This window comes from Neomonachus schauinslandi, chromosome 8 (assembly GCF_002201575.2).
Source record: "Neomonachus schauinslandi chromosome 8, ASM220157v2, whole genome shotgun sequence".
Classification (NCBI taxonomy): domain Eukaryota; kingdom Metazoa; phylum Chordata; class Mammalia; order Carnivora; family Phocidae; genus Neomonachus; species Neomonachus schauinslandi.
The window spans coordinates 40564399-40582235 of NC_058410.1; the positions used below are offsets into that span (position 1 = coordinate 40564399).

At 37.5% G+C, this 17837-nt stretch overlaps 1 protein-coding gene across 1 annotated transcript in view; it reads left to right on the forward strand.

Moving 5' to 3' along the window:
• Nucleotides 1–2905: 2905 nt before the first annotated feature.
• SERINC1 (serine incorporator 1) overlaps nucleotides 2906–17837 on the forward strand; it is a 35844-nt gene continuing 20912 nt past the window's right edge. Inside the window, 1 exon segment of the mRNA XM_021693337.2 lies at nucleotides 2906–2997. Coding sequence (XP_021549012.1) covers nucleotides 2959–2997 — 39 coding nt within the window. The 5' untranslated portion in view covers nucleotides 2906–2958.

The following is a 17837-nucleotide window of genomic DNA, read 5'->3' on the forward strand; positions in this document are numbered from 1 at the left end:
ATTTAATAAGAATTCAAAAATCTGATAAATGCCTAAATAGAAATAGTTGGCCCCTTTCTACAGCATAATAACATTTTTTGGTGAATGATTGCTTGATTTTAATAGTTCTTCAATATATGATAACATTGTATTTTATCAACTCCTATGTGAGGTCAATAAATCCTTAACATATTTTAGCTAATTGTCCTTCAGAAGCAAAATGTTTTAGAAATGTCATTAGCGTTTCTTCAAGTAGTTACTCTAAATGATTATAAAATAGTATATTAAACACTGGAAACATTTTAATTCTCTACCCACTTCGTTATTTACATGGTGAATATTTGCTTTTTTCCCCTAAATTTATATATGTTCTGCCTGAAATAAATATTATACTTTTGTATTCATCTACTTCACTGGTATAGACATATCTGGTTGTCATGGGAATTACCAATTTACATTTGGGGGAAAAAAAAAACCTGTGTGGAAAGAAAATTGTTCATAGACTATCTTAATATTAAGGTAATAAATTAGGAGAATGTTTTACCTTTATTGTATATTGATTTTTATTTAAAAAAAATCAAAATCTGTCTTCACTAACAAAAGCATGTCTTTAAGCAGGATACGGCCTCTTCCAATTCTAAGTTTATACTGACCCCTATAGGTTATTTTGTCCTAATCTATTCCTGGCTTATTCTTATAGAACATATGTTAAAATATTTAAACATGTTTACATTTAGAATTTAATTATGTTAGGATTAAAGTCATAACATACTTTTCATAGATCCTTTCTCTCCTTGTATTGTACAATATAAACTATGCATAAATTTTATTCATCCTTTAAGACAATCTATTTTGGGGGAAACTAGCTTCTATTGATTGTCTACAATAGGCTTACACTGTGCTACAATTTATAAGACCATGTGATATTATTTAATCCTCTCAACTCTTTAAGGTTGAAATATTACTAACAAGGATTCTGAGATTCTGAGAAGTCAAGTACCTTACTAAAGGTATTTTCACAACTTATATTGAAAGCAGAATTTAAAATGCAGAACTTGAAAGGACAGGTGTGTCTATGACATTAACAATCGAAGTGAGAAGTTAAAAACTAAGTCAATAGCTTCTCCCCACTTGATAATTTTTCCAGTGTTAAGTTTTTTAGATCCATATTAAGGACTTGTAATTCTACAACATTTCTCTTTGGATATCTACCTCAATCGTATATCTTTGTTAAAATGACTTAAGTAGAACCATTTTAAAATGGAGCCAGAGCAGCCATTTCAGGGGAAATGGTTTTCACATCCAGTTTCTTGAAACTTTGAACTTGGCCAAACCATCAACATTCAAGAAGTCAGCAAGCAGGAGAATATTCTGTTTAGAAAAAGTGAACTTTTGCCTAGTGATCACTTCACCTGACCCATCAATGAGTGCAAATCCAGCCCTACTCATCAGCACCAATGAACTTTTAAAACTATTTACCCCATCTTCCTCTTTTTTTTCCTATGAAAATCCTGTCAACCTCCTGAAATCTGGACACTATTTGGGATTCTACTTAAAACTGTGTACCTGAATTGCAATTCTTTGATTCCAGTTAAACGCTTTGCTTCTTGAACTGGTTTCTAGTTTTCAGGCTGACATCTTCAACTCTAACGGCAATGTAAGTTACTTTAAATTTTGCATCTCATCACTCTTGGTTTTTAAGCTTGCATTTTCACGTGCTGAGGGGTAACATTTCTGAGACTTCAAGTTTAACATGTCCAAACTAAACCCACTGTCTTTTACTGAATTCCATTCCTTCATTTTTGCTACTTATCATTTAATGGTCACAGTTCTAGATTCCTAGGTGTTACCTCACCTTCACCCATCTAATTTTTGTAAACTTTATAAAACTTTAATTATTAATGACAATGACTATTTCTAAGTTATTTCTGTGCACCAAACTGTTCTCCCAGAATATCTTTTATAAAAGAACTACAACTTTGTGTACATTCCCTGGAGATGATCATTATCACTTAATTTGCAAGGATTCCAAATGTCTCCTGAACAGCTCATAACGTTCAATAAAACCAATGCTATATTTAAGTTTTTATAATCAGTATGTCTTTTTTACCTAATTAAAATTTTTTAACGTGCAAACTTCCCGCAACATCTTTTTTTTTTTTTTTTTTTTTAAGATTTTATTTATTTATTCATGACAGACAGAGAGAGAGAGAGGCAGAGGGAGAAGCAGGCTCCCGAGGAGCAGGGAGCCCGATGCGGGACTCGATCCCAGGACCCTGAGATCATGACCTGAGCCGAAGGCAGACGCCTAACCATCTGAGCCACCCAGGTGCCCCTTCCCGCAACATCTTAATTGGGCAAGAAATGAAAATGCGTGTCAACAACAAAGAAGTGATACAAAGAACTGTAAGTACCCAAACGAATGGAAATACCCCAATAAACTTGTCCCAGGCAGTGGCCTACAGGAATACCTGGGAATGTAAGTGGGGGAGAAAAGGACGCAAAAGTGTAAAAACGAGAAATAAGTGGATGAACGGATGAACATTGAGAAAAAGAAGGCAATCCTCCAAAAGCCGTCAGAAATTCTTCTAATAGACGAGGACAAAATCATCAACCACCACCTCAGCCTCTACTAAATCCAAATTCTAATAAACATTAAGTAATGGTGAGTTTTTCTCACATCGTTTCCTTAATGTGGCAAACTACGGTCAGGCTGCATTAGCCAGAAATTTCCGCCCGGGTGTCAGAGAGCTCTGCTCCGAAACCTGCCTCAAATTCCAAGAACGCGCACGCGCAATCTCAACACGACACCCTCCCCCACCCCACCCAATATGGGCCTCAAAGGAAGTGACGCAAAGCTGAGGGGCGGGGTTGGGCTATGCGCCGGAAGTGGCTCGCAGATAGTAAATAAGGCCCGAAAGGGTGGAGAGGTACTGTCTCCATCTTGTCGCCAGCGGCTGCTCCTGCGACATTGCCGAGATGGGAAACGTCTTGGGACTGTGCTCCATGGCGAGCTGGGTAAGGAGGTTTTTAGTGACCTTCAGGGTGCTAAGCATAGGAGGCGAAGGAGAAGGGAACCCGAGCTGGGCTGGATGCAGTGCGTCGGTAACTTGGTACCCCACCCAACAGGGAGTGCCTTCCGTCCCCATTTTCTCCCTATCTCCCGTGGTCACGCCAACTCAGCTTTAGGGCCCTGAGTCTTGCTAAGAGCTGACAGCCGTGGCCGTGAGGAGCAGTGGAGATGGAAAGATAACCCTGATGGGAGAAGCAAAGACAAGACAGCTGTAGTTTCCCTCCCCCAACCGTGTTTCGTGAGTAGCTTTCGTGAAAGCTACTCCATATTCTTCCAAGTCCCTTTTTGTTGTTTTTTTTCCCTGTGTCTGCGTAGGCCGTCTCTACAGAGGTTTTAGGCCCATTCCGTGGAGTACCCCATCTCTTCTCCTGTTGCCAGCGACCTCAGAGTCTGCAGCACTGTCATCCCGGGAGGCATGTTGGCCTCTTTGTTCTGTCGGGCTGACTGCACTTAAACGCCCGCTATTTGGGACAGCCTGGCGGTAATATTTACTAATATTAGTAAATATTAGCTCTGTGGCTGGGTCCTCGACCTTCATGCTATGAAGAAATTACTGTATTTCTCAAGTAATAATATATGTATCTGTAAAAGCTGGTCAGTTCAATGGTATTACAAATCTTGTATCTTGACAAAAGTATGCTTCTGTAATCTGAAGTTTCATGTTTAATTAGGTGTAGGTTGCATTTTAATTAGATAGCGTCTTTAGAGTGATACCATTTTTCATTATAGTGGTACAATTTCTTTATTCAGGTGGTGCAAATAAACTTCAGTTTAAGATAACCCCCCAAAATAGACAACATATTAACATTACAGTTAATAAAGTTATTTGTAATTTTGGGCGAGGTATTTGGGTTAAAATCATATTTCTTTAATCCATGATTTCTAAATTCCACTTCTAACGCTTGTCTGATTTCCCAAGTGATTCCATTATATACACGAGTCAGAATTTTTATTATTTTACATCCCTCACTTTTTTTAGAAAGTTCTGATATTGCTTGAACTGTGTTAAATTTTAATAAAATAATACCTGGAGGTTGTTACTTCAGAGATCATTCTCTTGATTATATCTCTTCTTGTAGTTGGGCATGGAAACCAAGTATTTTTAATCTCAGTAAGAAAGTGGAGAATCCACTTGAGTCTGTTTAATACAAAAGAGGCACAGTGTAATAAATGTATTACAAAATAATAAATGTTAAAACATTGCTTTCGTTTTTTGGGGGGGAATGTGTGATTTGTGAAGTCAGATTTTGTCCATTTATCAAGTAGGCATGTTCTTTGTATATAGTAAAAACTTAAAAGGAGGGATTCATGTTTCCAGTTTTGTTCTCTCCAGAACCATGGTGAACACCTTTTTTGCCACAAGAATAATTATGGTTGGGGGGAGAGGGTGTTAAGGATTTTTTTTATATATATGTGTTTTTTTATTTATTATTATTTTTTAAAGATTTTATTTATTTGTCAGCACAAGCAGGGGGAGCGGCAGGCAGAGCAGGCAGAGGGAGAAGCAGGCTCCCCGCTGAGCTAGGAGCCGGATGCAGGACAGGATCCCAGGACCCTGGGATCATGACCTGAGCCGAAGGCAGACACTTAACTGACTGAGCCACCCAGGCATGCCTATATTTATGTGTTTTAAATCAGAAAATCGCTTTAGTGAACAATATGGAAAATTATATTCCTATTAAAGTTCTTACAACTTAGTTCTTCACCTTTATTGACTAGAAAACTGATAAAATTGACACTGCATTTTAGTCACTGTTAATAACAAGGTATATTGGAAAGGTAGTAACAAGGAGGCAATTTTCTTATCCTCCAATAATTAGATCTCTGGCAGATAGACTAGGTGGCCAAGGTTGATCTTGTGTGCTAGATTATTGTGGCCGGTCTAGGAATTGACTCTGTAGTATGCAGTTCTAGTCATATTTTCCCCTTTCCTTCTTGGTGCTTCTGTCTCCGTGAACTGTTCGATTTTGGTGTAGTTTGTTAGCAGCTGAAGGGGACGTTGCCTTGTAATATATGTCCGTTTTTTCAACAGTCTTAATAGTCGGTATGTTTATTTACTTAAAGGTTTTGACAAATTCAAAACTTGCTCAAATTTTCAAAAGTATTCAAGTCATTAAATTAGAACAGTTAAACCACATTTAAACAAATCTTATTTTTTACTCAGGTTTTTTGAGGCTTAATCTATTTCTGTAAAGTTTTTTTTCTGATTTATAAAACAGCTGTAGAAAATTTCTGAACTATGAAAACACATAAAAGAAAAAATACATGTTATACTGTTGTGCATTGGAGTTTTAATTTTTGAGCTTCTTTGCTAAGTGGCCTAGAATTAGATTGATCATAAATCTTGGTTCATGCGGCTGTCTCTTTGATCAGTGATTACATTAACCACTTAAATATCTGGATCTCCCACCTAATCCTGTAACTACATTACCAGAAATTTATGCCTACTTCAGTGCTTTCATCCCAATCTCAACAATGATATTAATTACTAGAATTGATTTTTTTGAATTATTGGGCTTTATATACAATAACTATCCCCTTTTTTTTGTCCAAAATACTTAATATACTTAAGAAGAAAGAGCTAGTGATTACTGCCTACCTATTTTGTGTCAGCCTCTGCTAGATTTTTATTTTTTAGTACAATGACTTGTCTTTGCAGAAATGATTCATAGTCACTGAACAGTCAAGCATAGCAGAGTACAAAGTTAAAATGTCACAAAAAAAATGCCACCACCAATAACATTCCTTCTCTCAATGTATATATACATGCATGGATGAATGGACAAAAATATATTTTAGGAATGGTAGCATGCTAAACATGTATTTTTTTTTTTTAAAGATTTTATTTATTTATTTGAGAGAGAGAATGAGACAGAGAGAGAGCACATGAGAGGGGGGAGGGTCAGAGGGAGAAGCAGGCTCCTCGCCGAGCAGGGAGCCGGATGCGGGACTCGATCCCGGGACTCCAGGATCATGACCTGAGCCGAAGGCAGTCGCTTAACCGACTGAGCCACCCAGGCGCCCTAAACATGTATTTTTAAACAAAGCATTAAATCTATTTTTTCCTGAGTTTAACAAAAGGAAAATAAAAATAAAGGAGCTGTTGAATGTTAAATAAACATTTCTTCATCAGGAGTTTCCTAAAAAGATTCATCTAAGGAGATGTTTCTATAGCAGTGGTTCTCAACTGGGCACATTTGGCAATGTCTGCAGGCATTTTTTGCTGTCCAGTTTGGGGTAAGAGGTGCTAATAGCATCTAGTAAGTAAAGGCCAGAGATACTACTAAACATTTTACACTGCACAGGATGGCCCCCAGCAACAAAGAATTTTTTGATCCAAGATGTCAGTAGTGCCAGGCTTGAGAAATTCTACTTCATCCTCTTCAATTGGCCAGAGCAAAAAATGAATGAAATAGTCTTATCTATAATAGAGTAGACTGTTATATATATAATATATAATAGACTGCTATAAATAGCAGTCTTTTTTTTTTTTTTTTTAAAGATTTTATTTATTTATTTGAGACAGAGAGAATGAGAGAGACAGAGAGCACATGAGAGGGGGAAGGGTCAGAGGGAGAAGCAGGCTCCCCGCCGAGCAGGGAGCCCGATGCGGGACTCGATCCCGGGACTCCAGGACCATGACCTGAGCCGAAGGCAGTCGCTTAACCAACTGAGCCACCCAGGCGCCCTATAAATAGCAGTCTTAACTGCTCTTTAAAAAAGCTTTTAACGAATTCTATCTTTATCTCTACCTTCTGCCTCAGGGAGGCTACCTGGTGCCACCAGTCCTTGATCTGTTTGGGAATTCTACAAATTTTATTGCTTAACTTTTTCCTTTGATGGCTTATAATTCAACTTTTTAGGCCTTAAAAGGTCAAAAAGAACAGAAGAAAAAAATCCAGAAGTCTGACCTTTTAAGTTTATTCCTAAGTTTGTTCATTTTAAGTGTACTCTTAATTCCTTTATTTTTTTTTATTTTATTGGGAGCGTGGGTAAATTCACATATTTAGTCTGCCATCTTTAACCAGAATCTCTTTGTATATGTATTATTTTTTATATGTGACCATTGTCTTTTATAACCATAATTATCCTAGTTGTTTAGTCTTAGAACTAAACAAGTCATTCTTGAAGTGTGTTTCGTGGACCCTGTAGCATCAGCACACCAGGAGACTTACTGGAAACACTGACTTAAGGCCCAGCACCAGTTTTTTTTTTTTTTTTTAATTTTTTTTTTTTATTCATGTGACAGAGAGAGAGAGAGAGAGGGAATATGAGCAGGGGAGAGAGGCAGAGGGAGAGGGAGAAGCGGACTCCCCGCCGAGCCAGGAACCCGATATGGGGCTCAATCCCAGGACCCCGAGACCATGCCCCGAGCCGAAGGCAGACGCCCAACCATCTGAGCCACCCAGGCGCCCCCCAGCACTCTGTTTTAATAAGCCCTCCAGGGGCGCCTGGGTGGCTCAGTCGTTAAGCGTCTGCCTTCAGCTCAGGTCATGATCCCAGGGTCCTGGGATCGAGTCCTGCTTCGGTCTCCCTGCTCCGTGGGAAGACTGCTTCTCCCTCTCCCACTCCCCCTGCTTGTGTTCCTGCTCTCGCTATCTCTCAGTCTGTCAAATAAATAAACTCTTGGGGAAAAAAAAAAAAAAGCCCTCCAAGTGATTCCGATACCTGCTACATTTTGAGAACCACTGCTCTACACTTTAAGTGGTTTCAAACCTCAAAGCACTTTTTAACCATGGCTTCTCCCAGTTTTTGTTTTTTTTTTAACTTAATGTCCTCTCCTAATTGACTAAGTTTTATAATCCTGATAGATTTTTGAAGAATTCATGGATGCTGAAATATTTATAAATTCTTTTATATATAAAACTATCTTTTACATTTCTGAGAGGCATTGTTTACCAGTTTAATAATATACCCATTTCCTTCAGAACTTAATAGTCTTTTCTGTGAATCCTGTTTTGTCTAACACTGTGGTATCCACTCCCTCCCAACACATCTCACATGTTCTATTGACTTGTTTCCTCTGCCTGGATATCTGAAGAGTTTTTACTTCTCTTTGAAATTAACCAAATATGTCTGACTTTAAATCTTTTATCACATTTTTCATCTAGAAAATAGCGTTCTTTTGGGGCACCTGGGTTAAGTGTCTGCCTTTGGCTCAGGTCATGAGCCCAGGGTCCTGGGATTGGGCCCGGTGTTGGGCTCCCTGCTCAGTGGGGAGTCTGCTTCTCCCTCTGCCTCTCCCCTGGCTTGTGCCTCTCTCACTCACTCACTCTCAAATAAATAAAATCTTTAAAAAACAAAAAAGAAAGAAAGAAAATAGTGTTCTTTTAGAAATACAGATTCACTTCTTCCTCTAAGGAAGTTTTTCTTGGATTCTATCTTTGAATGTCCTTTTTGTTTATTTAGAGGATTCTCTATTTTAAGGACACCAGTTAACCTTCATATTACATTGTCTTTGTTTTCCTTACATATTATTTTTCCATATTTTTGTCATTTTTTTAGTTGATATAATTTACCTGAAATTCACACTTTGTAATATACAGGTCTGTGAATTTTGAGAAATCCTTTAGTTATGTAACAGCTACAGAACAGTTAGCACCTTAAATTATGTCATCCTAATTCTTGGCAACCCCTGTTTTTTCTGTCTCCAGGGTTCGTTCTTTCCAGAAAGGCATATGAATAAATCATACAAAATATGGCCTTTTGAGTTTGGCTTTTTTTACTGAGTATAATTCATTGAGATTTATTCATGTTGTGTGTATTAGTGGTTTGTTCCTTTTTATTTTTGTATAGTATTCCATTGCTTGGATAAACCACAACTTACTATCCATGTATCAGGTGAAGGGCATTTCCAGATTTTGGTGATAAAATAGCTATAAGCATTTCCATAAAGGTACCACAAAGGTTTTTTGTGTGACTCTTAAGTTCTCTTTTGCTTAGGTAAAATATCTAGCAGTGGAATTGCTGAGTAATATGACAAGCATACATTTGACTTGTAAGAAACTACCAAGCTGGTTTCCAAGATAGCTGTACCAGTTTTCAGTCCCAACAAAGAGAGTTGTTAGTACTTGGTATTACGAGTTTATTTGATTTTAGCCATTCTAACGTGTGTGTGGTGGTATCTCATTATGCTTTTAGTGTGCATTTCCTTAGTAACTGATGATATTGAGCACTTTTTCATGCACTTATTTGCCACCCATATATTTTCTTTCTTAAAATGTTTGAATAATTTGCCCAGTTTTTATTTTGGTTGGTTGGTTTTCTTAAGTTTTAAAAATTCCTTATATATTCTCAGTACAAATCATTTATCAGCTACCTGATTCCCATATATTTTTTTCAAGTCTGTGGCTTGTCTTAATTCTCTTCAGGGTGTCTTTCAAATAGCAGAAGTTCTTAATTTTGATGGGACCTGGTTTATCAATTTTCTTTCTTCTGTGGGTCATGCTTTTCATATTGTATCTAAGAAATCCTCAGTTAATTTTGATATATGGTTTGATTGTGGCTTAAGGTTCTTTTTTTTTTTTTTAAGATTTTATTTATTTTATTAGATAGCAGGTGTATGGGAGAGGGAGATGCTGAGCCGGGAGCCTGACCTGGGGCTTGATCCCAGGACTCTGGGATCATGACCTAAGCCAAATGTAGACGCTTAACCCACTTAGCCACCCAGGCGCCCCTTAGGGTTCTTCCAGTTATTTCAGTACTGTTTATTAAAGAGATTGTCCTTCCTATGTTGATTTGCTTTGGCACTTTAATCAAAAACCCTTTTACCATATTTATGTAAGTCTATTCTGAACTTTAGTCTGTGAATATGGTGAATTGCACTGGTTGATTTTCAAAAGTTCAATCAGCCTTACTTTCCCTGACTAAGCCCTACTTGGTCACAGTGTTTTATATCCTTTTATTTTATTTTATTTTATTTATTTTTTTTATTTTATCTTTAAGAGAGCAAGCGCACAAGCAGGGGGAGCTGCAGGCAGAGGGAGAAGCAGGCTTCCTGCTGGGCAAGGAGCCCAATGGGGGACTCCATCGCGGACCCTGGGACCTTGAGCTGAGCCAAAAGCAGACGCTTAACCAACTGAGCCATCCAGGCATCCCATATAGCCTTTATTTTTAAAGGCTTTTTTTTAGGGGACCTGGGTGGCTCAACTGTCTGACTCTTGATTTCTGCTCAGGTCATGATCTCAGGGTCATGAGATTGAGCCCCATGTGGGGCTCTGCACTAAGCATGGAGTCTGCTTAAGATTCTGTCCCTCTCCCTCTGTCCCTCCCCCCCCCTACTTGAACACTCATGTTCTCTCACTTAAAAAGGGGGGGGGGGCTTTCTTTAGAGTAGTTTTAGGTTCATAGAAAATTGAAAGATAACAAAGATTTCCCATATATCCCCTGAATCTACACATGGATAGCCTCCTTCCTTATCAACATCCCCCACTAGAGTGGTACATTTGTTACAATTAATGAACCTATGTTGACACATCATAATCATCCAAAGTCTGTAGGTTACATTATGGTTCACTCTTGGTGTTGGACATTCTGTGAGTTTGGGCAAGTGTATAATGACATGTAGCCACCATTATAGTAGCATACAGAATATTTTCACTACCCTTTTACTCTGAGCCTTGCCTATTCATTCCTGTACCCACTCCAGCCACTGATCTTACTGTCTCCACAGTTTTGCCTTTTCCAGAATTTCATAGTCGAAATCATACAAGATGTAGTCTTTTCACATTGCCTTCTTTCAGTTAGTAATACCCATTTAAGGTTTCTCCATGTCTTTTCATGGCCTGAGAACTCCTTTGTTTTCAGCACTAATGTACCATTATTTAGATGTACCACAGTTTATTTGTTCATTCACCTACTAAAGGACATCTTGGTTGCTTCCAAGTTTGGGCAGTTAGGAATAAAGCTGCTATAAACATCCATGTGCAGGCTTTTTGTGTATATGAGTTTTAATATGCATTTTCCATATGCATATGAAATATGTGGAACAGTTTTTCATATGCTTATTTGCCATCTATATATCGAATTTGGTGAGGTGTCTGTTGACCCATTTTTTATTTTTTTTTATTTTTTTTTTAAAGATTTTATTTATTTATTTGAGAGAGAGAGAATGAGAGACAGAGAGCATGAGAGGGAGGAGGGTCAGAGGGAGAGGCAGACTCCCTGCCAAGCAGGGAGCCCGATGTGGGACTCGATCCCGGGACTCCAGGATCATGACCTGAGCCGAAGGCAGTCGCTTAACCAACTGAGCCACCCAGGCACCCTGTTGACCATTTTTTAATCTGATTGTTTCTTTTTGTGTTTTAAGAGTTCTCTGTGTGTTTTGGATAACAGTCCTTTATGATCATGTGTGTTTTTTGCAAATATTTTCACACAGTCAGCCTTTCTTTTCATTATTTTGATGTTGACCTTTGTAGAGCAGAATTTTTTAAATTTTAATGAATATCAGTTTATCAGTTATATTTTTGTGAATCATGCTTTTGATGTTGTATCTGAAAAGTCATTGCCACACCCAAGGTCATTTAGATTTTTTCCTGTGTTATCTTGTACTGGTTTATGGTTTTAGGATTTACATTTAGGTTTAAAATCTATTTCGAATTAATTTTGGGAAAGGGTGTGAGATCTGTGTCTGTATGTCTAGATTCATTTTTCTGCATATGAATGCTCAGTTGTTAACAGTACCATTTGTTCAAAAGACCATCTTTGTTTCATTGAATTGCCTTTGCACCTTTGTCAAAGATTAGTTGATTGCATTTATGTGGGGGCTATTTGCGGGCTCACTATTCTGTTCCTTTGATTTGTCTTTTCTTTTTGACAGTACCATAGTGACCTGTTATTGTTGCTTTATAAGTCTGAAGTCCAGGGACACCTGGGTGGCTCAGTTGGTTAAGCATCTGCCTTCGGCTCAGGTCATGATCCCAGCGTCCTGAGATCGAGTCCCACATCGGGTTCCTAGCTCAGTGGGAAGCCTGCTTCTCTCTCTGCCTGCTGCTCTCCCTGCTTGTGCACTCACACGCTCTCTCTGACTCTCTCTCTCTCTCTCTCTCTCTCGCAAATAAATAAAATCTTTTACTGAGGGTTGCTGGAGTGGGGGGTAGGGTGGGAGGGATGGGGTGACTGGGTGATAGACATTGGGGAGGGTAGGTGCTCTGGTAAGCGCTGTGAATTGTGCAAGACTGTTGAATCTCAGATCTGTACCTCTGAAACAAATAATGCAATATATGTTAAGAAAAAAAAAAAGAAGGTAGCGGGAGGGGAAGAATGAAGCGGGGGAAATCGGAGGGGTAGACCAACCATGAGAGACGATGGACTCTGAAAAACAAACTGAGGGTTCTAGAGGGGAGGGGGGTGGGAGGATGGGTTAGCCTGGTGGTGGGTATTGAGGAGGGCACATTCTGCATGTAGCACTGGGTGTTATGCACAAACAATGAATCATGGAACACTTCATCTAAAACTAATGATGTAATGTATGGGGATTAACATAAGAATTAAAAAAATAAAAAAAATAAAAATAATAAAATAAAATATTTTTTAAAAAAGTCTTAAGTCTGATAGTGTCAATCCTTCAACTTTGTTCTTCTTCAGTATCATATTGGCTATTCTGGGTCTTTTGTCTCTCCATATGAATTTTAGAATCAGTTTGTCAATATCTACACAATAACTTGCTGGGGTTTTGATTGGGATTGCATTGAATCTATAGGTCAGGCTTGAGGGATTGACATCTTAACAACCCTGAGTCTTCCTAATCCATGAATGTGGAATATCTGTTCATTTATTTAGTTTTTTTTTTTTTAAGATTTTATTTATATTTGTCAGAGAGAGCTCAAGCAGGAGGAGTGGTAGACAGAGGGAGAAGCAGGCTCTCTGATGAGCCAAGAGACCGATGCAGGACTCAATCTCAGGACCTGGGATCATGACCTGGGCTGAAGACAAACACTTAACTGACTGAGCCACCCAGGCATCCCTGTTTAGTTCTTTTATTTTGCTTATCAGAATTTTGTGTTTTTTCTCATATTGATCTTGTATGTACTCTGTTAAATTGATACTTAAGTATTTTGGGGTTTTTGTTTGTTTTTGGATGCTAACATAAATGGTAATATATTTTTAATTTCAAGTTTTACTTTTTCATTGCTGATGTATAGGAAAGTAGTTGACTTCTGTCTGTTAACCTTGTATCCTGCAGCCTTGCTATAATTACTTATTAGTTCTAAGATTTTGTGGGGGTTGTTTTGGTCACTTCTTTTGAAATTTCTATGTAGATGATAATGCCATCTGTGAATGAAGATAATTTTATTTCTTCCTTCCCAATGCATATACCTTTTATTTTCTTTTCTTGTCTTAGTGCACTAGCTAGAACTTCCAGTACAGTGTTGAAAAGGAATGATGAGAGGAAACATCCTTGCTTTGTACCTGATATTAATTGGGAAGGCTTCAAGTTTCTCACCATTAAATGTGATAACTGTAGATGTTTTGTTGGTTTTATTAATCAAGTTGAGGGAGTTCCCCTCTATTCCTAGTTTATTGAGAGTTTTTATCATGAATGAGGTTGGATTTTGTCAAATATGTTTTTGGGCATCTACTGATATGATCATCTTTGTGGACATTAACTGATTTTTTGAATGTTGAACCATTCTTGTATATCAGGGATAAAACCTACTTGGTCATAGTATATAATTCTTTTCATATATTGTTGGATTTGATATGCTGGTATTTCGTTGAGGATTTATGCATCTGTGTTTATGAGAGCTGTTGATTTGTAGTTTTCATTTTTTATAATGTCTTTGGTCTAGTTATATTGTTAAAAGTAATGCTGGTCTCATAAAATGAGTTAGGCAGTCTTCTCTGCTTCTGTCCTCTGAAAGAGATTTCAGAGCACCGGTATTTTGTTTCTTTAAATGTTTAGTAGAGTTCACCAGTGAACTCATCTGGGTCTGGTGCTTTCTGTTTTGGAAGGTTATTAATTATTGACTCAATTTCTTCAACAGATACTGGCTTATTCACATTGCCTATTTCTTGTTGTGTGAGTTTTGGCAGCTTGTGTCTCTCAAGGAATTGATTTGTTTTATCTAGGTTTTCAAATCTGTGGACTGTTGACAATATTGTTTTATTATCCTTTTGATAATAACGTTGTGGTGAGGTATTCAGAAAGGAGAAGTGTTCCACAGCCCTATGATTAGGTCTTAGTCATTTAGTGAACCTATGTCTCTGGACTGTGAACTCACAAGTGTTTCTCGGGCTTTTTTTTCCTCCTAGGTGGAAGAGGATGGCTAATTTGGGCTGGAATTGAGTATTTCCCTTTCCCTGCATTATTGTGACACTGATAATACCCCAGCAGGTTAGGGTCTGCTTAACTAGTTTCTCCTTAGCATAGGCATTGTAAAGAACAGAGTGTTCTGGGTATATTTTTAAATGGTTCCTTTTCCCCTCTGCTGCAAGAAGCATGAAGGAATTTCCACAGTAAGTTCCAGCAATTCTTCAGTTAAAGTTTAGGTTCTCCTTCCTGGGCGTTGGTTCCTAAGTTGACTTCCACTTGGGATTCTCTGCTCTGGTAAGGCACGGCTCCCTGTATTTGCCTATCTGTCTCCAGTCTTGGGGCAGTGATTTACCCCGTATCCTAATCTCTCCTATGGATCCTAAAAGAGTTTTTGATATTTTACTCTGTTCAGCTTTTTACGGGTGAGGACAGAGTGGTGACTGCCATGCTTCTTGCATGGGCAAACATGTACTAGAAGTCTTCATATATTTTTTACGTTATTGATTTTGAATTGACAAGATACTAAAAAATTATGTTCATGAAGGATATTGGTCTGTTCTTTTATAATGTTTTTGGCTGTAGTGTCAAAGTAATTCTGGCCCACTAGAAAAGAGTTCTGAAGTGTTTTGCCTCTTCAGTTTTAAGTGCTTAGTAGAACTCACCCAGTGAAACCATCTATGCCTGGGAAGGTTTGTAACTACAAATTTAATTTTTTAAAATAGTTATAGGGCTACTCAGTGTGTGTGTGATACATATATATTTTTTTTTCTTTTTTTTTTTTAACATTTTACTTTTTTTTTTTTTCAAGATTTTATTTTTATTTGAGAGAGAGAATGAGAGAGAGAGAGCACATGAGAGGGGGGAGGGTCAGAGGGAGAAGCAGACCCCCTGCTGAGCAAGGAGCCCGATATGGGACTCGATCCCGGGACTCCAGGATCATGACCTGAGCCGAAGGCAGTCGCTTAACCAACTGAGCCACCCAGGCGCCCAACATTTTACTTTTAAGTAATCTTTACACCCAACATGGAGCTTGAACTCACAACCCTGAGATCAAGAGTCACATGCTTTACCGACTGAGCCAACCAGGCTCCAACATTATATATATTTTTTATTGAATGATTTCTGGCAGTGTGGGTTTTTCATAGAGTTTGTCCATTTTACCTAAGGTATTAAATAAAATTGTTCATACTTATCCCTTACAGTTTTTTAATGCTGGTGTCTCTTCACATTTCCATAATTCATGATTTGTGTGTTTACTCTTGCTCTTTTGCACTTTTATATCCTGATCAGTCTCTTTCTCAGTTGTAATGGTCTTCTAAAACTGGTTTCACTGATTTTCTTGTTCTGCTTTTTACTGCCTTGATTTCTCTTCTTTGTTATTTTCTTTATTTTTTGTTTAATTTGCTTATTTGATTTTTTTAAGGTAGAAGCTCAGATTGTTGATTTGAAATCTTTATTTTTGTCTAATCATTTGATACTGTAAATTTCACAAATGTGACATTATTTTCATTTTGTATAATTTCCTTTTGATATCTTTTCCCTGTGGATTGATTAGAAGTCTGTTAAAATTTAGTTTCCAGATGTTTTTTCTGTTACTGATGTCTAAATTCCATTGTGGGCCAAGAATACATGGTGGTCGTTTGATTTGAGACATTTTGTATGTTTATTGCAATTTGAGATTTGTCTTATGGCCAAGAATATGGTCTGTTTTGGTTAAGTGTTCTGTGCATTCTGGAAGACAGTTTGTGCTCTGCTCTGTTTAGATTGAGTATTCCCTAAATGTCACTTAGGCACAATTAATTGATAATATACAAATTTTCTATATCCTTACTGATTTTTGTTTTGCTACTTAATGAGAGAATATAAATGTGAATTTGTTATATTCAGTTTTATTAGTTTCCCCTAATGCATTTTGAAGTTCTCTTACTAAATGTAGAAACATTTAGGATTATAGGTCTCCTCCATGAATATCTCCATGTATGTCCCCTTTTCATTATGAAGTGTTCCTCCTTAACCCTAGTAGAATTCTTTGCTCTGAAATCTATTTTGTCTGGTACTGCTATAGCATGGTATTTGTTTTTTCTTTCTTTCACTCTTAACCTATTTGCATTTTTTTTTTTCTATTTATTTATTTGACAGAGAGAGACACAGCGAAAGAGGGAACACAAGCAGGGGGAGAGGGAGAGGGAGAAGCAGACTCCCAGCTGAGCAGGGAGCCCAATGCGGGGCTCGATCCCAGGACCCTGGGATCATGACCTGAGCCGAAGGCAGACGCTTAATGACTGAGCCACCCAGGCGCCCCAACCTATTTGCATTTTTATATTTAAGTAGGATTCTTGTAGAAGAGATAGAATTGGATTTATCTAACAGTCTCTGCCTTTTCATTGGAAGTGTTTATGCCATTTACATTTAGTGTGATTATTACGTTTGGGCTTAAATCAACCATCTTTCTATTTTCTGTTTGTCCTATTATCCCTTTTGTGTAGGTTTTTTTTCCCCCTTATTTTGCATTAATTGGCCATTTTTAGTATTCTTTTATTTCCATTGGCTTACTAGCTATACTTCTTTGTCTTGAGTTTCTCAGAGGTCACTTTAGGGTGTATAGTATTCATTTTTAACTTACTACAATCTGTCTTCATGTCCAGTCATACCACTTATTTATAATATTAGAACCTCGCATTAGTGTATAGTTGAATGTCTTCAATGTCTCCTCTTACATACTGTTTGCAATCACCATATTTTTTTTCCACCTTCGTTATAACATAGGCCCACAATACATTGCTATTATTTTTGCTTTAAAAGGATAATTATCAGAAGGGCACGTGTTGTGATGAGCACTGGGTGTTATATGCAACTAATGAATCATTGAACACTACATCAAAAACTAATGATGTACTATACAGTGGCTAAGTGAACATAATAAAAAAAGGATGATTATCCTTTAAAGGATTTCCTTATATTTTGCCATTTCCATTGTTCTTCATTCCGTTTGTATAGATAGCTGTCTGGTATAACCTTCCTTCTGTTTGAAGGATTTCCTTCTAACATTTCTGGTAGTTTAGGTCTGCTAGTTTGGGATTCTTGTGTTCTTTTTATGTCTGAAAATGGTTTTATTTTGCATTAGTTTTTGAAAGAGACTTTCACTGAGCATAAAATTTTATCATTTGGTTTTTTTTAAGTGCTTACTTTTGGCTTGCAGTTTTTTAATTAAAATTGATACCTTTCCTTGTTTCTCTTTATATAATATGCCTTAATATTTCTGCCTGCTTTTTAAAGATTTTTCTGCTTATGATTGTTTTTAAGCAGTTTGTGATGTGGGTTGGTGTGGTTTCCATGTTTTTTTTTGCTAGAATTTCATTGAGCTTCTTGAATCTGGGAATTTATAATCTTGATTAAATATGGGAACATTTTGACAATTATTTCCTCAGTAGGACTCTTCTGATCATCTCCCCTTTTGAGAGTTCCAATTTCATTTACCTTAGGCTGCTTCAAATTGTCTACACTGATCTTCTGTTCATTTTTGTCCTAGCA